General features: G+C 49.4%; 1 protein-coding gene across 3 annotated transcripts in view; it reads left to right on the top strand.

The window, feature by feature from the left end:
• Positions 1 to 24285, top strand: part of tab2 (TGF-beta activated kinase 1 (MAP3K7) binding protein 2) — a 52296-nt gene that overhangs the window by 23839 nt on the left and 4172 nt on the right. The window contains exons 2-7 of one of the 3 annotated variants that reach the window (XM_062550480.1): positions 7595 to 7791; positions 8841 to 10800; positions 17126 to 17286; positions 19910 to 20003; positions 21966 to 22046; positions 22758 to 22862. In XM_062550480.1, the coding sequence (XP_062406464.1) occupies positions 7690 to 7791; positions 8841 to 10800; positions 17126 to 17286; positions 19910 to 20003; positions 21966 to 22046; positions 22758 to 22862 (2503 nt within the window). In that variant the 5' untranslated portion in view covers positions 7595 to 7689. Of the gene's footprint in view, positions 1 to 7594; positions 7792 to 8840; positions 10801 to 17125; positions 17287 to 19909; positions 20004 to 21965; positions 22062 to 22757; positions 22863 to 24285 lie in introns of all 3 variants that reach the window. The other 2 variants (XM_062550482.1, XM_062550481.1) reach the window with 2 other exon arrangements.

Raw genomic sequence — 24285 nt, 5'->3', positions numbered from 1 at the left:
AAACGGAAAAGAAAGATCAAGAGGAGTGTGAGAGTAGGCTAAGCCCCATGCTCAATCAGAGGCCAATGGCGTGGCTGTTATTGTCAGTTTGGCCAGAGACACCAACTCTCAGGTGCAGCTGTGCTCTACTTGGGATTAGACCAACAATTTCCTGCTGAAGGGACGGGAGGTTAGTCAGCGTGGCTGGGCCAGTGCATGGACGGGCACCTTTAACTGGGCTGCCTTGTTTTTTTTGTGGCCCTCTTGTGAGTGTGAGTCTTTGTGTATGGATCGGTGTGTATGTGTGTGTGTCTGTGTGTGAGAGTGTGTGTGTGTTTGTTGGGCCATGTGGGACAACTGGGGTGCTTGCCAACAGGCCTCCTAACGTCGTCCACTGCCAATTAGTGGCTTTTATTTGTTTAAGCTTTGCAGGTCTGCGAAACGGTTACACATTCCGCACGGCGAGGAGAGGCGAGCCGAGCCGCTGCGCCTGCAGCTACACTGGGAGCTCTGTAATCGGTAGAGGACTGCCCAGGGCAGCCGGGTCCCTAGAGACGCTCACCGCTCACAAGGATCGACCTCATGAAGTAGGCCCATCTTGCCAGCAGAGAGGACCGTGGCTTTGGAAAGTGGAAGTGGTGGTTATACTAATCGATCTTGAACGGTACCCCAGAACAGTCGCCTAAGTGGCAGTCAGGACCTTGGATGCAGGCTTTTCTTAATAGGCCGGAGTTGGGTTTTCACAAACCCAAGGTCACGAGTAATAGAAGGAAATGTTCAAGACGAAGAAAGACAAAAGTGTTTACAGTGGATTGGAAGAAGAGTAACTATTAAGTTAAATGACTGTGACAATGAGAAAGCTGATGTCCTAAGTGGAAAGTTGGGTTTGAGGGACAGTAGGTAACGTTTGGTTATTGCAAGAAGACCTGTGGCAGGTGAGGGAGAGTTCACTGAGGTATGTGGGTAAGAAGGTTATGCAGGGCTTGGAAGGTGAGAAGCAGGGATTTGAACTTTACACAGGACAGGACTTGTAGCCAGTATAGCAGAGTAAAGACGGGAGTGATGGGAGCAGAATGTTAAGCGCGGTTGATAACTTTAGCTGCCGAGTTTCGAAAGGATGGGAGTGATGGGAGCAGAACGTTAAGCATTGTCGATAACTTTAACTGCCATGTTTTGAAAGGATGGGGGTGGTGGAAGCAGAATGTTACGCGTGGTTGATAACTTTAGCTGCAGTGTTCTGACTGAAGCTTTTATATGGAGTTTGCAACGATGCCAGCGAACAGGAAGTTTCAGTGATCAGTATATGATCATAGTGTAGAGGTGGGCCAAGGTTTGTGCTTGACGACTTGTCAGGAATGCGCAATGGTGAGCAATGCCACGGAAGTGAAAGAAAACAGTCTTGGCAAGGAAGTTCATTTTGATTTACACATCAGGTGGGTGGATCAACTAGTTTACAGAGACAGCAGACGTAAAAAGCATTTGGGGATTGTTGGGGGGATTTCTTATCCATGACGTTCAAATTCACAGTTCTGCGATCTGTTGGGGGGATTTCTTATCCGTGACTCTCAAATTCACAGTTCTAACCCAATGCGATCACCAGCTTGCTTGTTGGGGATCTGAAGGAGAGCTTTGAGGTTGGTGATTGGTTGCCATGGATCTTGCCATGAGAACACTCTGAAACTCCACTTCAGGGACTCTAAAAGTTCATGACTCTGCAGCTTTGCCCAAAATCATGGTTTGCATCGCTGATGTAAAAACAAAATCCCTGTGACAATACCCATTATTCAAACCTCTTTGGAAAATAAATAAGCTCACAATTCACGGGGGTCTCCCGCGGCGCAACAGCCGTCGGTCCCAATTGAAAGGGTTCCAGGCCAGCCCAACTGATATAAAGGCTCACTTGCAGATAGACCTCCCATGAGCGCTTTGGATTTCGCCCCTTTTGTGATGCGTTTAACCGCTGCACCCCAGAGCACTGTTGGCGGTCAGACATCTGTGCATCCACGAAGTGCTCGGTTCACCGTTTTGGACGGCAGAGTTGCGGATGGGAAGGGGGTTTAGGGGGCAGTTGGGGTGGGTGCAGGGCTGTATCTTGAGCCTGAAAGGGGCCTCAGGTTTTTTCCGCAGATCCGAGGGGGGAAGCTGAAGGGGGAGGGAGGGGGGGGAGGGGGGCGGGTCACGTAGCTCAGGGCATGCGATCCCCCCAAACGCAGATACAATTACACCTCAGGACCTGCAAGCTCTCGAAGCTCCCGCTTAACCTGAGCTGCGAATTTTACTGCGGCCGCTGCTCCACGCACGCGGAAAATCTGACTTGAGCAAGCCCCGACCGCATTTAAAAAAGCGCGCAGATTTACAGGGCGGCTAGATGCTCATTGATTGCTGGCGTTTAAAAACGTCCTAGAAAAAAATATAGGCTGAGTAAACGTTAGCGAGGGAGGGAGCTGGCTGCCGTCAGTGAGCGGTCCCCTGCCGCGTCCCGTAACGAGAGCATTCTGGGTGACGGTGCACCTTGCGGAGGGAAGGGCAACCAGAGCAGGCTGCTTTGCAACATCTCTTCTCTCTAAGACTGTGAGTCATGCAGTCCCTATTCCCGCAAACCCAGTCGGGGGAATTTTTTAGTGTGTGTGTGTGTGTGTGCGTGTCATTGTGTGTGTACGTGTCAGTGTGTGTGTGTCAGTGTGTGTATGTGTGTGTGTGTGTGTGTGTGTGTGTGTGTGTGTGTGTGTGTGTCTTTCTGTGAATGAGTTCACTGAATGGGTCCATTCACATGTTCTGTTGTGGAGCAGTGGGTCAATGCGACGGTTTCAGGAATAACAGCACTGGGGAGCAATAAGACTCTTTGTTTTCAACCCTGTCCCTCTCTCTCTCTCTCTCTCTCTCTTTCTCTCTCTCTTTCTCTCTCTCTCTTTTTTTCTCCCTTCTGATTCTGTTTACCCTTTTTTAAAGCTTGTTATACCTCCACCCCTAGGGCCTGAGTCAGACCCCTTTAGAGAGGCAGCCTTCTCTAAATTGCTACCTCGGCACTCTAGCAGAAGGCTCGTGACAGAGATCAGGGGGTGGGTTTGGGGGGGGTTGTGGGGGTGGGTCTGTGCTTGGACTTTGGGAATGGCTTTGCTCACCTTCACCCAGGGTGCTGCTGCTCCAGGCAGACAGGCAGCTGTGAAGTTGAGTCTGATTAGCAGGCAGGCAGGCAGGCGGCTCGAGCCCTCTGTTGACGGCCGCTGCACGCAAGTGTAGCTCCTGAGACCTGAGGTGTGTCGCTCATCTCTGTGTACGTCTGCTGCCTGGAAGGCTGCCAGTCAGTCAGGGCTCTGTTTTCCTCTGAGATTCTGCGAGACTGCTTCCCCTGTGTGGGAGTCGTGCCTTTTGATCTGGCCATGTCTTCTCATGTCCTTTCTTGTTTCCCTCCTACAGTCTCCTCCTCAGGCCTGCAAAACATGTTTTGTATTTGGCTCTCTATTGAACTGGAGGAATACCCGTGACACTCGATGAAATGGAGTTCTGCGGTATACAGTACTTCCAACGTTCTCACTGCTGCCATTGTCGAGACGTCTGTTTGTTTTTGTTTGTTGTTGTGCTTCCCTTTTGCCATATCCTAAGCAACTCCACACCATATTGTGAATTGGTCAGTTGAGGCCTCTTGTTGCGTTTCCCTTACCTAATGTTGACATGAAACCTGAGCTCCCTGGATATTGGTGAGGTGTACAGCAGAGCAATACATATTGGGCCTATTAGAGACATTAGCTTGCATTGTTATAAAAGAAAGAGTTTATGCCCATGAACTATGTCCACCCCTGCTTGTGTTGTGTACGATTTGATTCAAATGCCAACAACCCCTTGCCCCCCACCCCACCCACCCCACCCACACACACACACACACACCACCACCACAACCACCACCACACACACACCACAAAAATATTGTTCTTCCAGTGAATAAAGTGAATAAAAGTGGGCATATAGGCCCAGCTCTGTGTGTAACTGGAGATTTCAGTCGAGCTGTTTTGCTCTGTTTTGCGTTTGGCGTGCCTCCATTGAGCTCGTTGCTCTGGTCTCTCACATGCTGCACTGGGATTTGAAGCATTTCTTCCCCACGCAGGGCACCGGTGGCTGCTGATTGCTCAGGTATTTATGACACGACTTGGATGTCCTGCTCTCTCTCTCTGCACGCTGTTAAAAGTGCTTAAAATCGTGGGTAATTGCTGTTGTTACAAGCTAAACTGCAGCTCGTCTGATTGATTTAGCACTGGGTCCAGCTATTGTTTGTTTTCCTGAAAGGTCTATTTATTAGCTGTGTATAAACCGAAGTTGTTGTTTTGTTGTTGTTGTTGTTGTTGAAGATGTCAGTACGACCATTTTGGGGAGTAGTTGTGCTACTAACTCTGTCTTGATGGTGCAGTATTGCGAACGGACTGTGTGTATGTGTCAATCAGATGGGGGAGCGAGCGTCATCCCTCTCCGTCTGGTAGGGCTTCTGCCGGCTCCCTCCTCTGCCAGTAGCGGCCTTGTGCCGGGGCCGAGCCCGTGCCCGCGCCCGAGCGCCGCTTTTATGATGAACTTTATTTACGCCCCCGCAGCTCGGCTATGACACGACACATGCTTGCGGCTCAGATAAGAAATAACAGCTCGCCGCTTGTCATCTCCTCGCTGCATCTGCGCTGCAAGGACTCAGACACGCAGACGGTGCCGTCTTTGTTTTAGTGTGTGCGCTCGGTCTCTCTCTCTCTCTCTCTCTCTCTCTCTCTCCCCTTCTCTGTCTCTCTCTCACACACAGATTTAGACCCGCTCTTTTTTCTGTCTCCTTCTGCTATCTGTCTCTGTCATCGCTCTGTTTTTTTTTTGCTCTCAACTCTCTCACCCTCTTTCACCTCTCCCTCCCTCTCTCTGTCTGTCTATCTGTCTCTCTCTCTCTCTCTCTTTCTCTCTCTCTCTCTCTCTCTCTCTCCCCTTCTCTCATCCCTCCTCTTATCGCTGGATCACTGTGTGAGTGTAATGTCTTTAGGCAGGCCGTTTGTGTGAGTCCGGCGGTCGGCCCTGAAGCCCTGGCTGCCGGGCCTGTGATGGACCGCGGCGGTGTCAGGAGACCTTTAACTTTGAGAAGAAGCAGAACCAGTGGCCCACTCCCACTCCCTACCGCTCATGTCACTGCAGCCTGCAGTCTGCAGAGAGAGAGAGAGAGAGAGAGAGAGAGAGAGAGAGATGAAGGACTGAGGGAGAGAGAGAGAGAGAAAGGGAGGACTGAAGTGAAATACAAAAAGAAGAGAGAGAAACAGGAGTGAGGGAGAGAGAGAGAAATGGACGAGTGAGGCAGAGAGAAAGAAGAAAAGGAGAAAGCGAAACAGAATAGTGAGGGAGAAAGAAAGAGAGAGAAACGGAGGAGGGAGGGAGAGAAAGACGAAAAGAAGAGAGAGAAATGGAGGAAGAGAGAGATAGAGAGAAATGGAGGAGAGCATGGGTGAGACTGCGAGACAGAGAGAGGTTGGATAAAGAGAGAGAACAGAAGAAGAAGAAGAATAAGAAGACGGGATTCCTGCTGTCACCAGGCCTCTGAGTGGCACATGTCCCGACGCCTCCTTGCAGGAAGTGTGGAAAAAGCAGCGCAGTTAAAAATAATAGCAGAGGGCCAGGGGATGAATGAAAGACATCTTCCGTGGGCAGCTCCCCTGACTGCTATTCTCATACACCCTATCCCCCCCCCCCCACACACACACACACACACACACACACACAACCCCACCCTCCCCCTCTTCCCCCCAGCTCACAGCTACTTTATTTAGATAGACATCTATGCCATACATGCTCAAACAAAACACTCTTCATTCTCTTGAGTGAGAGTGTTTATAGTGACTTTAGAGGAGGGGGGGTGGGGGAGAAAGTTTGACAAAGAAAACATGTCAGAAATGCAGCTCGATGTGTGGGCCCTATTAAGGCAAGCCCCCACGCTTTACTGTATGATTTACTGCACTTTACTGCACTTTACTGCAATTCATTTACGAAAGAGCGCCTCAAAGACGATGCAAAAGGGGAAAAAGCTTGTGCATTCTGCCGCAGTGTTCTGTCCTTGCTGGCTATCGTGTCGGATCTGTGACGCCAGCTTTTCACCACGTTGGCACTGCCATACTGCGTGAGGTCTGCTTTGTTGCAGTGTGCAGTGTTGATCCAACAGTCTACTGCCAACCCTATCATGTTTGGCCTACCATGCAGCCCGTCTTTGCCATGTTGGTCCTGCCTTTCGGCTTCACTGCCTCTTCAGACAGGAAGGTTTTTGCAGCCTGTGGAACATTTTAGTGGGGGAAACGATGGATTCATAAATGGAATTGTTATGAAAATGCAGATGGGTGGCCCTTTGTGTCAAGGTATCGTGGTGTTTATGTGGATCTGCATATCGACTGAATTGCACTGAACCGGGTCTGCGGCTTTGGTGAATGTCAGCGAAGCCTCGGCTGAAATGGATTTGCCTAGTTGGAGGGCTCGCTGAGCGGATGTGTGCCGGGTGTAATGGGAACTGTCGCGTTTGCTAACATTTCTGTGTTTATAAGCATTTGTATCTGTGAGTGTGACTGTTTGTATGAGTGTGTTATGCGTGTGTGTGTGTGTGTGTGTGTGTGTGGCTGTGTGGCTGTCGCGCTGTGGCCATGAATGCCTGTCTGGGTCCTGGAGCGATTGTAATGTGTGAATATTGATGCAGAGGTCCCCTGGGAAAGTGCTCCGCTGTCTCCAAGACAGAGAGATCCTTTCCTGTTCTACTATTACAGGGAGCAACAGAGGAAGGCAGAGAGACTGTCAGGCTGCGAGAGGCGGAGGAGTGGAGGGAAAGAGGGAGAGAGGGAGAGGGAGAGAGAGGGAGAGGGAGGGAGAGAGAGAATCCTGTGAGATGCATGCCCTTCAGATTTTTGCTGGATTTGCGGAGCATTGTTTTGGAAAGGCCACGGTGGCCGTAATGAGCGCCGGAATGCCTCTACTGGAGCGGGTCGTGTCAGAGCGCCGCGGCACCCTTTGGAATGGCTGCTCGCCTCTCTCCCCTGTGCTCTGCTGTACACACACACACACACACACACACACACACACACACACACACACACGTACACACACAGACATACCTCGTTGTTTACAATGCCTCTCATTACAGCAATGGCGTTTGGCATCCCTGCACTTTGACTACCTGCTGAGCACGTCCAGTATGTGTGTGTGCGTGTCTGTACAGTATGTGCATTGTAGATGCAGAGTAGTATGTGAGCGTGCGTTGTCTCCTGCATGCGTATACGTATAGTGTGTTCTTGCAAATGCAAAGGCCGGAGGTGTGTACTGTATACCACATGCAATAAGATAAGGACGAAAACAAACAACAGCATCTAAATGTCTCTGTGCCCTGTTGAATTTCTCCTTGGGGATCAAGAAACGATCTATCTATCTATCTATCTAAAAAAGGCTGATATCTCCATGTGTGCTGATATCTCTAAAGGAAACAGACGACATCTAAATATCTTTGTGCCCTGTTCGGAAAGGCTGATATCTCCATGAATGAGTAGTGTTATTCTGTGTGTAAGATGCTGTCTCCTGACATCCCTGTTCTCTGTGTGTGTGTGTGTGTGTGTGTGTGTCCCTCCTGCAGAAGATGCGTGATGCGCGATAGATAGAGCGAGCGTCTGCCACGCCTGAGGCCCAAGAGTGACCGCAGAGCCCCAGTCCAGCCCCGGCACTACACGAATGGCCCAGGGAAACCACCAGATTGACATCCAGGTTTTGCACGACCTGCGCCAGAAGTTTCCCGAGGTCCCCGAGGGCGTCGTGTCCCAGTGCGTTATTCAGGTGAGCAGCGAGGGATGCGTGTGTGTGTGTGTGTGTGTGTGTGTGTGTGTGTTAGTGTGTGTGTGTCCCAGTATGTTCTTCAGGTGAGCAGCGAGGGACGCGCTCGGCCTGCCAGCGGCACTCAATGCTGGTTGTGTGTGTGTGTGTGTGTGTGTGTGTGTGTGTGTTTCCCTTTGGAAGGGTTTAAAATGCAAAGTAGACCAAAGGAGTCCTGCAATGTTTGTTCTGGCTGACACAAGGAAAATCAGAAACAAGTCACAGCGTGTATTGTGTGTGTGTATCTGTGTGTGTGTGTGTGTGTGTGTGTGTGTGTGTGTGTGTGTGTGTGTGTGTGTGTGTGTGTGTGTGTGTGTCTCAGAGCTCGTGGCGATGTCTGAGAGGCACTCTTAGACAGGCTGTTATTGACAGGGCTGTTATTGGGGCTGTTGTGCAGCGAAAACAAGCGCTTGACTCACATAAGCAGCATTCAGTATGCTCTCGCAGGGTCTCCTCGGAGTTGGAAGCTGGAACTGACTGGTATTGAGCCGAAGCCACCGATGTAAAGTTGTCAGATGTTTTCCATTCATTTCAAGCGCATCCCCAGAGTTGCAGATTTGCATTATGAGTCCACACGCTCGCCTCGGGGGGCACACGTGTTGAAATGTGTGATAGTAAGTCAATAGGACGTGGTTAAAACGTTTATCCAACAGCAACTCAACGCCCCGATGGACTATATGCCACAGAGCGATCCTCAGCCAGCACATTTGTTTCCGGTGGAGCATTAGCAAAAAGCTGCATTTTCTGTTATATTCTGATCCTAACAGGGCAACTCTTTATTCAACTTTGACACACAAATTATTCAGCATTTTGAGATGCTCATTCAGTAGGTGTAACACCCAATCGAGTTTGTGGTACGCAACAGGTACGCAACAGGTACGCAAAAAGCAACACCCGCTACTCAGAAATGTTTGTGCTGGCTGGAAATTCTTAGTAATAGATAGAGATATACGTAGGTTCTGTTTGTTCCTTTTTTTCAAGCATAATCATTTGTCTCTGTCTTCCCCCTCCAGAACAACAACGATTTGGATGCCTGTTGCAAGTACCTGTCTCAGGTGAGCCCCGCGTACCTGTACAACGACGGCAACATCAGCCTCCCCCTCTCGTCCTCCTCCGTCTCGGTGAGCTCCCCGGCGTGCGACGATCCCGGTTTGGCGCGCCTGCGCAATCACATGACTCAACTCACGCTGGGCCGGCAGTGCCAGCATGTGCCCAGCAACAGCGCCGGCGTCCCGAGGATGAACGGCAGCCGCGCGCTGTCCCACGGCCTGAGCGACGGGCCCCTGTCCGGCTCCCCCCAGACGCACGCCACCTTCTACGCCCAGGCCCACGAGCCCCAGCCCGCGCCCGCGCACTCGCACGCGCACTCCCCCGCCAGCCTGAGCGTCTTCGGCGGCATGGAACCGGCGGCGGCGACGTCCACGCGCAAGCCCCAGCCCCCGCAGCACCTCGGCCTCTACCCCATGGGCAGCAAGGTCCACGCCATGGGGCCGCCGCAGGCGCCGCGCTTCAACCCCATCACCGTCACGCTGGCGCCCAACATCCAGACGGGCCGCAGCACGCCCACGTCCCTGCACATCCACGGCGGGCCGCAGCCCGGCCTCGGCAGCCCGTCCGGGGGCAACTCCATCTACATCCGGCCCTACGTCAGCGGGCCCGGCTCCGGAGGCGGCCGGCAGAGCCACCAGCAGCAGCACCAGCAGCACCAGCAGCAGCAGCAGCAGGCCGGGGCGGCCCGCGCACAGTACAGCCCCACCTCGCAGCCCCAGCAGCAGATCTATCAGATCAGTAGTCACCCCTCCAGCCTGACCGGGGGCTCGTGGAGCGGCGGAGGAGGTGGTAGTGGTGGAGGAGGTGGAGGAGGTGGTGGTGGTGGTGGCGGGGGGCTGCCGCATAACCTTACCTCACAGCACCAGTCGCAGCAGGGCCACCAGACCTCGCACGTCTACATGCCCATCAGCTCGCCCACCAACCCTCAGGCACCCTCCTTCCTGCAGGCCATCTCTGCCCAGGCCGCCTCCTCCGGCTCCTCCTCTTCCTCCGCCTCCTCCTCGGCCTCCTCCTCCGCGGCAGGCGGCGCGTGCCCTCCCTCCTCCTCCTCCAACTCCAACTCGGCCGCTCCCTCCTCCTCCTCCGCCTCCTCGGCCTCGGGCCTGCCCTCGTCCTGCTCCTTCAGCCAGTACAACATCCAGAACATCTCCACGGGCCCGCGCAAGAACCAGATCGAGATCAAGCTGGAGTCGCCGCAGCGGAGCAACTCGGCGGCCGCGGCCGTGCTGCGCACGTCCTCCTCCTCCTCGTCCTCCTCCTCCTGCCCGGCGTCCTCGTCCTCGCTGGGCTCCGGCGGCTGCTGCACCACCCCGCTCTCCATCGGCGCCGGCGTGCCGGGCCTGAGCCGCAGCCAGCCCACCGTTTACATCTCGGCCAGCCCGCCCTCGGCCTCGCTGGCCGTGCTCGGCGGCGACGACCCCTCGGCCGCCTCCGCCGCCGCCGCCGCCGCCGCTCTCCCGCCGAGCTCCTCGCGCGCGCAGCCCAAGTTCTACATCTCGGCCAACGCCTCGGCGGACGACGGCTCCGGCGGGCGCAACCCGCCCACCTTCTACATCTCGCGGGGCGAGCACGGCGCCGGCGTCAGCATGGGCCCGGCGTACATCCACCACCACCCGCCCAAGTCCCGCGCGTCCATGGGCCACGGCGGGCCCGGCACCGCCACCTCGCCCCGCGTGGTGGTCACCCAGCCCAACACCAAGTACACTTTCAAAATCACCGTGTCGCCCAACAAGCCGCCGGCCGTCTCGCCCGGCGTGGTGTCGCCCACCTTCGAGCCCACCAACCTCCTCAGCCTGCCGGCGGACCACCACTACGTGGAGCAGGACCCGCAGCACGCCTCCGACCCCCTGGCGGCCCACCGGGACCGGGCCAGCGAGCCCCGCCGACTCAGCATGGGCTCCGACGACGCCGCATACACGCAAGGTAAGACGCTGCACAACACTACCAGGGACACTCGGACCAATGAGACAAAAAAAGCAGGCAAAAAAGCTAGGCTTTTTCATTCTTGCCTTCTATATTTGATTAAGTGCCTTGGACCTGCTTTTTTGTGTGATTGGAATTTCCCCCTACCCCAATAGCATCGTTACACAAAATGAGCGCCGGGCTGAACCTTTGCAGGACACTGGAACCAGTTTAACTGTAGAGTGTAGAAGATAACACTACAGGGGACACTGGAGTCAGTTTGACTGTAGGGTTCAGAAGATTACGCTACGAGGGACACTGGAACCAGTTTGACTGTAGGTTTAGAAGATAACACTACAAGCACTAGGGGTGCCTCTCATTTGTCTTTTTATACATCCTCCCTACCTTCCTCGGACCTCGTCCTCACTGATCTATATAAAGAATGGTGGGGCGGCAACAATGGGATAGTCTATCCAGTGTTAGTTATAGATCAGTGGGAACGAGTCTGGAGGACCGAGCATCGAGGAGAGAGGAGAGATGTTAAGAGGCACCCTGGGACTAGTTTGACTGTAGAGTGTAGAAGATAACACTACAAGGGACACTGGGACCAGTTTTGCCTGTAGAGAGTGTAGAAGATAACACTACAAGGGACACTGGAGCCAGTTTTGCCTGTAGAGTGTAGAGGATATTGAATCACACAGTTGGTCAATACTGCATGACAGAGAACACTAGGGATGCTGGAACTAGTTTGACTTTAAAGTGTAGAAGATGATACAGACGGTTCATCAATAATACATGCTAGAGAGCATTGGAACTAGTTTGCCTGTAGAGTGTAGAGGATGATGCACACAGTTGGTCATGCTATGACGAGTGCTGGACACCTGAGAAGCCACAGTATATGCTGGAGGATAAAGCACAGCCTGTGCATTGCACCCTGTGGCCACTGGCCAGTGGACATTTTATACAGTAATCATCAGTAGTAAGCAGTAGCTGAATTTGAAATAGAATCCTGTGTGTGTGTGTGTGTGTGTGTGTGTGTGTGTGTGTGTGTGTGTGTGTGTGTGTGTGTGTGTGTGTGTGTGTGTGTGTGTGTGTGTGTGTGTGTGTGTGTGTGTGTGTGTGTGTGTGTGTGTGTGTGTGTGTGTGTGTGTGTGTGTGTGTGTGTGTGTGTGTGTGAGGTGTAGCTCAGCTGGAGGGCTTTTGGCTGCCACTTCTGCAATGCTGAAACCCCCACCCCACCCCACCACACATACATGCATAAACACACACACACACACACACACACACACACACACACACACACACACACACACACACACACACACACACACACAGCAAATCTGTGGCCAAGGCTGTTATTACACTTCTGTCAGCAGCCCCAATTGACATTTAGGATCAGATGCACTCATGTACATGTAGACGCTTGCCCACATACATACACACTCACACACACACACACACACACACACACACACACACACACACACACACACACACATTTACCTCTCTCTCTCCCCTCTCTCTCTCTCTCTCTCTCTCTCTCTCTCTCTCACACACACACACACACACACACACACACATGAAAGACCTCCATATATGTTGAGCCAACAAATGTTCAGTACCAAAGTACCACAGTAGCACATACCGGTAGTAACATGCACTTATGCTCATGTACACACCAGAACCTGACACACAAATCATCGTGTCCTCTCACATATAGTCAGACAGTCCATTCAGAAAGTTTTCAGACCTTTTAGAATGTTTCCACACGTTGTTTATTCTCCATCTGATATATACCCACAATATTCCACAATGACCAGACAGATATTTTCCAGCAGTATCTCTCTCAGCTTGTTTCCACTGAATCCATCTTCGTTGGGTTTCGTCTGCGTCATGTTTGTATTTGGTTGTCTGAGCGTCTTTAAGTGCACATCAGAAACCGAGCAGCTTGTTTTGGTGATTTCGTCTTGATTTCTCTGCTTCTGGAATGGGCATATTGCATAGTACTAGGTCAGGGGTGGCCAACCAGTCTAGCATGAAGAGCCAAAAAAAAAATTCACAAAACTCAAAAGAGCCGCACAACAAAAAAGGTGTCCATACTACAACAGCACAACATTAGGCCAGTTATAGCTCCTTTGTTTTTCATTTAAAGTAAGACACTTGGCAGATGCTCAATGATCATTGAAAAATGATCAGTAGCAAGCAACAAAGATCAGACACACATCAAATTCCCCCTCACTGAATGACTTATTACCATGAGCAATGCTCCAACAACTTATAATGCAATGTGACCGTCAAATAAACCGTCAAATAAACAAAAAGAAAACGAGTGACTGACGTCATTACCTTGTAGCCTACTTGCAAAAGTATGTAGGAAATGTTCAGGTTTGAAGCTTTATGAATCAGTGGCATACCAAGAGGCGCGAGATGTTAAGCAGGACGCGCAAGGCGGAGGTTTGCGATCTCGGAGTGCTTTTGTTTTGATTACTTTGACATATTAACCAGAGGGGTTATGCTACAAAACGATATCAACCTCCTTTTTAATGGCACGTGTTCCTTCTACTTACGATTAGCTTCAGGGTATTCCTGATTGCAACAGTAGCATTAAACCTGGCTGAGAATAAACACGTCTGCTTCTTTTTTGGCAAATTCCTATCCATATCATGACGGTACAATTATTATTGTTAACTATTAATACTTACATTTGGCAATAGGCTACTATCAAATTCTGAAATTGATTTTTATTTACCGGAAATAAAGGCTATTTCAAAAAGAAAAAGTTTAAGTCCGAGGATAAGTGAGAACATCAGTTGTGCAGCCGCGAGCCGCACGAGAGGAGGCAAAGAGCCGCATGTGGCTCGCGAGCCGCGGGTTGGCCACCGCTGTACTAGGTAAATGGCTTCCTTTTTAAAATTGTAATAGTTGTCTGTTTGTTTCGACTCCCACCTTCTGTTTTATTAGGCTCACTGTGCTAACTCATACTGTCCCGCACAATAAGCAGAGTCTAAATGCATGCCCCCATGAATTGAAGGTGAATCAGGGAGAATCGAGTCCGTTTCAAAAAGAGTCCCAAATCCAAAATGGTCCAAAATCGGCCCCTTTTTTTAAAGTATGTTTTTGGGCTTTTTATGCCTTTATTGATAGAACAGTGGAGAGAGACAGGAAGTGAATGGGAAAGAGAGAAAGCAGGGATGGGATCCGGAAAGGTACACTTATATGCTCAAACACCTAGGAAGACACAGTTAGATGCAAAAATACCCACAAGCACAGCGTCTAGTAAACAAATCATCAAGTGACAATGTCTGGGGAAAACCAGACCTTTTTGTGTACACACATCTTTTATTGTTCATCGTAATCGGAGCACGGACAAATATGTTGAGCAACAAAAGCCAAGAATCCAGAAGAGTCCTGCTCTCCTTCTTTCCTCTCTATGATACTCACGTGCACACACGTACACACACGTACACACACGTACACACGTACACGCACGTACACACACGTATCACACACACACACACACACATATACACACGTGCACAAATGTCTCTCTAATGCTCTAATTTTCCAACAAATATGTGCACACACACACACGCAGAGAGAGGCAGAGAGAGAGAGGGAGACGCTTGATTGTTGGACTAGAGTAATCCCTTGTAACAATAAAGAATAATATAGGTTTTGTGCACCAGTGCTAAATGCTTTTTTCCACTATTTGCTGCCAAGAAAGTCATTACTCCTCATGCTAGTGTATGCCCGATTTCAGTTGGCTTTTCCAATATGTTGACACTAATGCCTTTTATATCAGACAAATTGTGTATACTTGTGTTCTCGTTAAATTCCTAAAAGCTGGAAGTCCTAAACTTCAGTACAATCAGACCCAGTGGTGTGTGATCACTGAAAGATGAAAGGCCTTGTCGGCCTGATTTGTGTGTGTGTGTGTGTGTGTGTGTGTGTGTGTGTGTGTGTTTGTTTCTGTGTGTACACAGTATGTGTGTGTATGTGTGTGTGAGAGAGAGAAAGATAGAAAGAGAGCAGAAGAGTTTTTGAGTTTCTGTGTTGCATACAGCAGTGTATTTCTGTTCTTGTATTTATGTCTTGCGAGGTAAATCAGTACTGTGTGTGTGTGCGCGTGTGTGTCTGTGTGTGTGTGTGTATGTGTGTGTGTGTGTGTGTGTGTGTGTGTGTGTGTCCCATGATTCAGTACATCCTGGGATGCCGGTACCTCAACATTTGACGACATGTGTCCGTGTCTCACTATGTGTGTTGTGTCTAGGCCGTAATTAGTAGTTCACACAAGTGTGTGAGTGAGAGAGAGAGAGAGAGAGAGAGAGCAAAAGAGAGAGAGAGAGCAGAAAAGAAAGAGAGAGAGCAGGGGAGGGAGAGAGAGAGGCTGTGCACATGTATAGTGTGTTTACGCTGTCGGGGGCTGGTCTTTGGCCTGCGGTGTGAGTCAAACGTGAGTGGAGCAGCACTTCCATTTTTGGGCTTTTGACTGGATTTATGTGTGAGTCACAGCAGATAGACTGCTGCTCCCTCATACGCCACACACTCACACGCACGCACGCACACACACTCTCTCTCTCTCACACACACACACACACACAGAGACATGTAAAGCTTACACACTAGCACTGACTTCCGTGGTCCTTCTCCCCTCTTATCTCCACATTCTTTCCTCCCTCACATGACGGGATGGAACTGCAGGGGCCCTCCTCTACTAAGGAAGAGTGAAGGAGAGAGAGAGAGAGAGAGAGAGAGAGAGAGAGAGAGAGAGAGAGAGGGAGGGAGAGAGGAAGAGAAAGAGAGAGAGAGAGAGGGGGGGGAGAGAGGGAGGAAGAGAAAGAGAGAGATAGTAAGGGTGAGAGGGAAAGAGGGAGTGAGTGAGAGAGAGGGAGGGAAAGAGAGAGAGAGAGAGAGGAGGGAGTGGGAAGGAGAGCAAGAGCAAGGAAGGGAGAGACACAGAGGAAAAAGAGAGAGCAAGGAGAGGAGTTGTGAGAGCTGGAATGATTTGTTCGGGGGGGAGATGATCTGTAAGGGGAGAGTCCCGAGCGTTATTTCATCCAGGCACTGGGTTTACAGTGTGGGCCAATGCAGCGCCAGGCAGAAAACTGAACATGATGTTGACAGTGTTTGGAGATCTTACCCACCGCCTCCCACGTCCCCAGACCAGACGAGCCCCCCCACCACACCTCTCAAAGAGGGCCCATGCAGACGTGTCATACACAATTTGTCCATGTGTGTGTGTGTGTTTGTGTGTGTGTGTGTGTGTGTGTTTGCGTCTGTGTGATTGTTAACTGTGTGAAGTGTCATGGGGTTGTGTGTGAGTAAGTGTTCTTTAGTTCTGCATGGACTGGTCTGTGTGTGTGTGTGTGTTTGTGTGTGTGTAGGGGGGCATGTATGGCTGTGTGTGCGTGTGTGTGTGTGTGCGGAGAGGGGGGGTCTGTGTTTGTGTTTGTGTGTGTGTGGGGGGGGGGCGTGTATGGCTGTGTGTGTGTGTGTGTGTGTTCGCGCGTGTGTTTGTGCATGTGTGCATGTGTGCATGTGTGTGTGTGTGCGTGTGCGTGTGCGTGTGTGTGTGAGCGTGAGTGAGCTGATGAGTAAGTTGTGAGCTTAGTGGGTCAGAGGGGAGTGGGCGCCATGATGGATTCCAGAGTGTCAGCGGTGTGAAGGGGGGGGGGCTGAGGATGCTGGATGAGGGGCTTTAGAGGGGAAGAAGGGGAAGAGAAACGAGATAGAGAGACCAGACCGGCCGTCTCAGACACCCAAGGGTGATGCAAGGGCAGGGGGAGGCTCTTTAAGGAGAGGGGTTTTCACATGCGCTGGACAGTGCTGAGGAATGGGATGGGGTCCCCAACTCTGGCGTCTGTGTGTGTGTCTTTGTGCGTGCCTGTGTGTGTGTGCTTGTGTGTGTGTCTGTGTGTGTGTGTCTGTGTGTGTGTGTGCGTGTGTGTTTGTGTTTGTGTGTGAATACTGGATAAGTAAATGTGTAACAAACACAGGCATACAGTACATTACATCTAAACAGTTATAGAATAATTGAAAGTGATTTCTGACACTTTTGATATTTGTTTAAGGAGCGTATGATCATTCTCAATTCCTAGTCATGCAGCCTTTTTTTTTCTTCGAAGCTGCTTGTATGGAACAGTGAAATCGCAGCCAACACCATTTGTCTTACAGTTCCTTTCAAATCACACCTGCCATTTTGTGAGCCTCCCAAACCAAACATCAAGTCTTTTCAGCAAGCTCAACTTAAGTCCTAGTCAAACTCTTTGAGTCTTACTCAAAGCCTTAAACGCACAGTCCTCCTAAATCCCATAACCCCCCTCTGCTCTGCTCCGCTCTCCTCTAGCCCTGCTAGTCCACCAGAAGGCCCGCATGGAGCGGCTGTGGCGCGAGCTGGAGCTGAAGAAGAAGAAGCTAGAGAAACTAAAAGACGAAGTCAACGAGATGGAGAATGACCTGACCAAGAGAAGACTCCAGAGATCCAATTCTGTCTCTCAAATTCCCTCGGTGAGTTACGTTTACATTTGCATTTATTCCTTTAGCAGATGCCTTTATCCAGAACGACTTATGTCAATTATACTGTATAACAAGGGGCAGTGTCCCTGGAGCAGCTTGGTTCATGGCATTTGAGTTTGGACGAGATTAAAATATCATTATTATAATCCAAAGAACATTATGCAGATTAGAAGAATTGATTTGGGTCATATCAACACATTATGCAAGGGATAATGTATTGTCCGCCGGTAATTATCGGAAAACAAGTCCGGACAGGGTGAACAGAACCCCGATGCCGGTCCCTTCCATAATGAGCTGATATGACCCAAATCAGTGTTGACGAAAGCAATAGTTTGCCACACAGATAGACCTTGACAGTTTCAGGTGTTCATGGCAACTTTTTACTAGCTTACTTTCACTTTCAATGAAATTCCATCTCAATAAGCGAACTGACATCTTGCAGAATGATATGATATGAATCAAACGCACAAAACCCGTTGCCATTGACAGCGGTCATTATACTTTGCAGCCGTAATTATATGGATTTAACAGACCTCCGAACATTGGGAAGGCCCATTCATGTGAATATAACTTCCTGCAGCACTCTGAAGAGCCGTGTAATAATAGACGTATAATATCTAGATAGATGGACAGTGCGTTCAGCATCTGCACATCCTAGATATTGACAATGTGTTTTGATATAGATGTATTTTCACAGTTGTGTCATTTTGCATTGATGGCTGTGTGTTCATTGCAAGTCTAGTCCATTAGAGTAATAATCATTGGGAGTCTCATGGAATATGGGGACAGATGTCAGAGTGTTGTGACATGTGCACCATGTGACCCTCTCGCTGGCCAGATGTGGTGAGGGCCCTCCTCTGGGAGGAGCTATGAATTTGGTATTGAGAGACTCCAGATCTGATGACCACAATGCTCTCTGTATCTCGTTTAGAAATCTGCCCACAACTAGACAAAAACATCGCTGACATTTGCTATTTTGGTTCTTTTGGAATCTAGTCCACTGTTTGAAGCGCCACAATCCATCAGGTTCAGGATTGGTGAAAAATAGACCATGTTCTGTGAGATGCCTCAGTTGCCCCCACTCCAACATTTCAGTATATTCACTGTGTTTTCCATAGGTTGTTGTATAGGTTTGTATTTGCATCAGCCTATGTTAGACAGTGTGTGTGTGTGTGTGTGTGTGTGTGTGTGTGTGTGTGTGTGTGTGAGTGTGTGTGTGACTGTGTGTGTGTGTGTGTGTGTGTGTGTGATAACACAGATATGTGGTATCCAGATGCATTAGTGAAGCCCAGGGTTACTTGTGAGGTTGGTAAGCGTCCATCTTCGGGCCTCGCTGTCTCTGTGCGCACGCCGCCTGGAGAACGGGGCTGGTCTTATTTATTTTCCAAAGGAAGCCCTGGTTCTTCTGAGAGTCGTGTTATGAGAAAACAGAGCCCCTTCCTTCTTCTTCGGCCGCGCTTTCCCCCCTCCTCCCAGCTCCCCCTGCCTTGTTTGCATTGCCGCTCGCAGCTGTGAGTTTGTTGAAATATTATCCCCCCCCCCCACCCCCCACCCCCCACTCCCCGCCTCCTCCTCCTCCTCCCTTTCTCCCTGAAATTGTGGGAGTGCTCTAGATTTCTGTTGGATCAGCTGTTTTTAGCCGCCCGCCCGTCTTGTTTTGTCAGGGGGAGGAAAAGGAGCAGTTTGAGGGCGAGCGGTGAGGTCTCCCTTTGAGCTGGGAAGACAGAGCGGGAAGGAGAGAGGGAGGGAGGGAGGGAGGGAGGAAGGGAGAGAGGGAGCAAACACGAGAGAAGACGGCTAAACAGAAGATAGGGTGTGTAACAGTTTGGCTGATGTATTGCGAGTCAGTTTGTTATGGATGAGCAATGAAACATCATGGCTGCCAAAAGCAGGCTTAGGACGGATACAGCAACAATCTTCTTGTTGCTTCTGAGGCGTCAGCGCCTTGTTTCTTAAATTATTGATTGAAAACCGTGTCGGAAAATCGCGTTCCCATCCAGCAGCACGTTCTAGTATTATTCTTGTCAGTTAGTAACTGAGACCGCTGTTTGGAGGGACATAAATCCAGGAGCAGAGGAGTTGGAGTTTGCTTAGGCTCAGGGCAACTCACACCCTCAGAGTCCATTAAAACTGACCGGTTAGACTAACAGGGTGCTGCACCGCTGGTCAGTCTCGAACTGACTCCATGCACCCACGGAATGCGTCTAGATTCTAGAAGGTGTTCCGCTGCCGTGTTCATTAACACATCATTCATCACATGTGCTTGATAGTTGATTCCCCCCCGTTTCACTCAGAGGATTCAGAAGCAGGCACATTCATCTTTCACTTCTCTTGCTCTTTCTCTTCCTGTCTTTTTGTTCTCTCAGCATTTCTTTCTCAGATGTGGCCCTGTAGCACTCTCTCTGTCTCTCTCCTCTCTTTAACTTCTCTCTCTCCTCTCTCTCTCTCTCTGTCCCTCTCTCTCTCCTCTCTTTCTCTCTCTCTCTCTCTCTGTCCCTCTCTCTCTCCTCTCTCTCTGTCCCTCTCTCTCTGTCCTCTCTCTCTCTCTCTCTCCCTCTCTGTGGCCATATGTGACCTCTGACCCCTTGTGTTGTTGTCTGCTCCTCTCCTCCAGATTGAGGAAATGCAGCAGTTGCGGTGCAAGAACAGGATACTGCAGATCGACATTGACTGCCTAACCAAAGAGATCGATCTCCTTCAAACACGAGGTGAGCACTCTCTCACTCACTCCCCTCTGGCCACATCCAGACGTGCCTGTGAGATAGATAGGTGGTGCATGTTTGCGTGCCTTTACCTAGCAGCATGTTAAAGAAGGATCAGGATTTTCCCTGGGGTCAGGGGAATTTCTGGAATATCATGGAATTTTGAGAAAGTCTATTCCAGACATGGAAGGTCAGGGACTTTGACTTGAACCCTGGATGAGGTCACTCTGATTATTCATGCCATGGCCTAATTGAGCTTATTTTGTATTGTATTGTATATACAGAGTAATGATGCTTGTGGAACTAACTGTGAATCAGTGAATTTTAGTGTTCTGTAACTTGATTGGAAGCCTTTATTGTTAAGCACAAGGTTCTACCAGAGAGGGTTAAAGCGGAGCGAGAGGCGCAAACGTTTGACAACTTCTGCGTTCTATTATTGCAAGGGGGTTGGGAGGGAATCCCCCTTTATGCAGACCAGAGTAAGCCCTCGCTGCATTAATGAAAGGATCTTTGGTTGTACTGCAGGACATAACTGACTGTATCGCAGGAGTTCTGATCTTCTGTTTTGTCCCTCTTGCTTTATAGTCCAATCCTGTACTGCTTCGGATATGGACGACCCACTAGTATCGTGACCATTTCAATGGCTCTGATCGTGTCTAGTGTCTAGTGCTTCCTGTTGGCATAGTCCCAGAACTGTTGGCAAACAATTTAACTACCTGTTCCTGGTTGCCTGGGTTCAAATGACGCCAATGGTCTGAGGTTGTGCTTTGTACATGTGAACTGGAGATAGCGTTAGATGACAAAAGTGGCACGCGATGTCACGCGCAATAATGCGCTTGGGGGCCATGATGTGGAGATAAAAGGTGCTGCTTATATTAGCATTTATGCTAATCATTTCCTCCTGTAGAGGGTTCCACTATGTAGCCCTGGGGTTTCTATGAAACTGTGGTCTGGATGGTGAATTATAGAAACCTGGAGAGCAGGCTCATCAGCTGTATCATGTTTTACATTCCATGTATACGCCCCCATAATAAGTCATTTTGCTGATGAAGCTGAGACAGGCCCAAGCTATATTTCCATCAACAGCGCTGTCCTTCTAAACACGATTTAGAATTTAAAGACCAAAAGAGGAACTACTCCCCCCCCCCCCACACACACACACACACACACACACACCTCGAGTGTAGGACAACAGAGGTGCAGAACTTGGCTCTAGTGCCGTGGCACGCGCTCTGTGCGACCACTGCTATTGTGCTGTTAACTACCAGCAGTTTCCTGAATTGCATCCTGTCGCTGGTAGGTTGGCGAAGGGATTTATTGGGCCCGAGGTGCCTCTGAGCGTGTGACCAGCGTCTCGAACGTGTGAGCAGGCCCAGCACAGAGGAAGTGGACTGCGCTGCACAGACAAGCGAAGCGCTGTTTTAGCGGTAGACCAACAGTCATCTCTCTGCACGCCCCGTGCGTTCTCTTCCCCCATAGTGGCCACGAGATGACTCGTGCACATCCTGTGAAGTCACCACCTGCCCCGTCCTGTCCTACATTTACAGTACACTTGACTCGTGATGCGCGCGCGTGTGTGTGTGTGTGTGTGTGTGTGTATGTGTGGAGATTTGCTGCGTCTATAAGAATTAGCTGAGCTGAGTATGTGTCAGTGGTGACTTGGCTGAACTGTTTTTTTTTTGAGACGGTGTAAAAAACTGTGAATCCTTAATGTGTCACAGGTGACAGTCAGTGCTTGACAGGGTCAGGTCTGTCAATACATGAATATATTTGCTGTGTACGACAAAAAAAAAAGCCGAATGTGTTCCTTCATGACTGTGCCAGCCTTGGCATGTGTGTGTGTGTGTAAGCGGTGTCTTTATATGGTAAGCTCTGCGTCAAGTGAATGTTTTACAGATGTGTGTGTATGAGTAAATCGCCAGAAGGAGCTCTGTGTGATCTAGTCTCTTTTTGTCATCTCCTTTGCAGGACCACACTTCAACCCCAGTGCAATTCAGAACTTCTATGACAGCCTTGAAAGCTTCGGTCCGGTCCCTCCAAAACCCAAAGGTACTTTATCCGTTGGTAAGTTCTAGAAAAGGGAAGTGTGTTCCCTCATGGACGGTCTGACCCACTCACTGCTACTCCTTCCCTCTCCTACCATCTCCCCCCCCTATCCTCCCTCCCATCTTCTCCTTCATTGTATACATTTGCATGTATTCATTTACATTTTGTGTCAATTGTATTACAGGGGCCAATCTCCCCAGAGCAGCCCGGGGTTAAGTGCCTTCCACAGCGGTGGAAGTCTGCAAATTGAACCCACAGCTTTTCAGGCTACTGCATGCTAGCCCAGCTCCTTACAGAGGTGCTACACCAGATGCGTAACTGAAGCGTTCCCTTCGCGACGCGTAAAATCCATTTTAGAAGATGGGTCTATTTTTTTTGAATGTACGCGCCACTGTTGCGTCTGGTGTAGCTGCTTCCATTGACTACAGTGATTATTAACTGCTACGACTGGCTGCAACATACGCGACGCGAACGGAACGCTTCAGTTATGCATCTGGTGTAGCCCCCCTGTTAGCCACTATGGTCCCCACGGCCCGTTGTTTGAATTAGCAGGAGAAATGTAGGACTTGTAAATGCACGTCCTGTAGTCTAGCTGTATATAGATGCGTGAACTTTATAATTCCTTTATTCTGTCCATCCTTCTCTTCTCTCCTCTCCTCTCCTCTCCTCTCCTCTGCCATTCATGCTATCGCTTCTTCTCTGGGACCCCCTCAGGGCCAGAGTACCCTGGCTCACTGGACAGGAGAGGACGGAAAATAAACGTCTCCTCCAAGTTAAAGATGGACGCCTCTGCTGCTCTCCCTCCTCCTGTCCCTCTGGGTTGGTTCATCTGTCTCTCTGTTGTCTGTCTGGCTCTCTGTTGTAGTCTCTCTGCTAGATTTGGTCGTCTGGACCTCCTCTGCCACCTTTTATTTCATTTCATTTATTCTGCTGGGTCATGTCTGTCCATCAACACAAACCTTTTCAGAGGAATTCTACCATCATGTGTTATTATTATCATTATTATATTCAAAATGGTATTGGGTACATGATGTAGGCTATATATACAGTATATTATGTATATGTATATGTATGTATATGTTAATTTAAAGCAAAATGTACATATTTGATATGCGTTTTAGTCAGCTGGTGTTCACTGTTGTCTCGCCTGGTGTGCTTCTTTACAAGAGGAAAAAATGGCGTACCACACAAGTGCATATTCCACGAAAATATATTTTCTTGGCTGCAACGGAATGTAGAAAGAGATTACATTTAGGGGCTCAAATTCGGCATCTCTAACATAGCTTGCAACCTCCCATATTGTATGAATTCCCCGTCCATATAGGCTAGTTGTTGGTCATTGCTGCTCTGGCATTTTATGCATCTGGTTCTTTCCCTGTCTCTAGGATAATCCTGTCGTCATTGTACGCAGTCACCAGTAGCTTCGTGTTCAACAAATGAAAGATTCTAAATTAAATAGCAAAAAAACACAGAGATGACCTTTCTAGTCTCTATAACAAGTGCCAAAAAGTCAGCAATGATATAAGCTATCCATCTTTGTATCAAAAGTTGCAAATGTGTTCTGTTCGATGAATTTAAATGATTACAGTTGATATCATGTTACACATTATTTTGCCTGTTTGGAAATTTTTCATTATAGGCCTAAATAAATTCTCTAGAATGTATGTGAGGGGCTACAGTATATTGATCTTGACAAAAATGACATTGGCTTGTCATGGAATCATAACACTTTTTCCAAGCTTAAAATCACATACCATCAGATTGAAGGGATGTGACCGGAGATTTTTTTTAAACATGTCTGGCAAGCTGCAATTATCTGTCAATGAATTTCATTGCTTTGAAAAGCAGACTTTCCAAAGTTCCGTTGGAAAAGAGCTCCAGACAAACACTGTCCAGACCAGAACCCACAGCTAGATCTTACACTGTAATCTTATTGGGCACGTTCAGTGTGACTGGATTGCTCCATAATGCTACTGGTTGACTGATATCAACCAAACTTTTTCACTAATTAACTCCCAGCTTTGACCCAGTTTTTCCCAAGTACTGTCTGGGACCTTTTTTTGTGCAACCGATATGCTGCCACTGTTTTGGCCTCAAACTACAGCCCCTCATTCTATTCAATTACAGGTTAATTGAATATGCTTGCTGTATACTGTATGTAGTGCAAAGAAGTTGGGACAAGTTACAGTTAAGAAGAAAATGATTCATACCCCTGGCAAATATTGATTTAATGTTGATTTTC

The sequence above is a fragment of the Sardina pilchardus genome, chromosome 12 (genome assembly GCF_963854185.1).
Source record: "Sardina pilchardus chromosome 12, fSarPil1.1, whole genome shotgun sequence".
NCBI classification, from domain to species: domain Eukaryota; kingdom Metazoa; phylum Chordata; class Actinopteri; order Clupeiformes; family Clupeidae; genus Sardina; species Sardina pilchardus.
The sequence above is the reverse complement of the archived record's forward strand: the minus strand, read 5'-3'. Positions and strand labels throughout refer to the sequence as shown.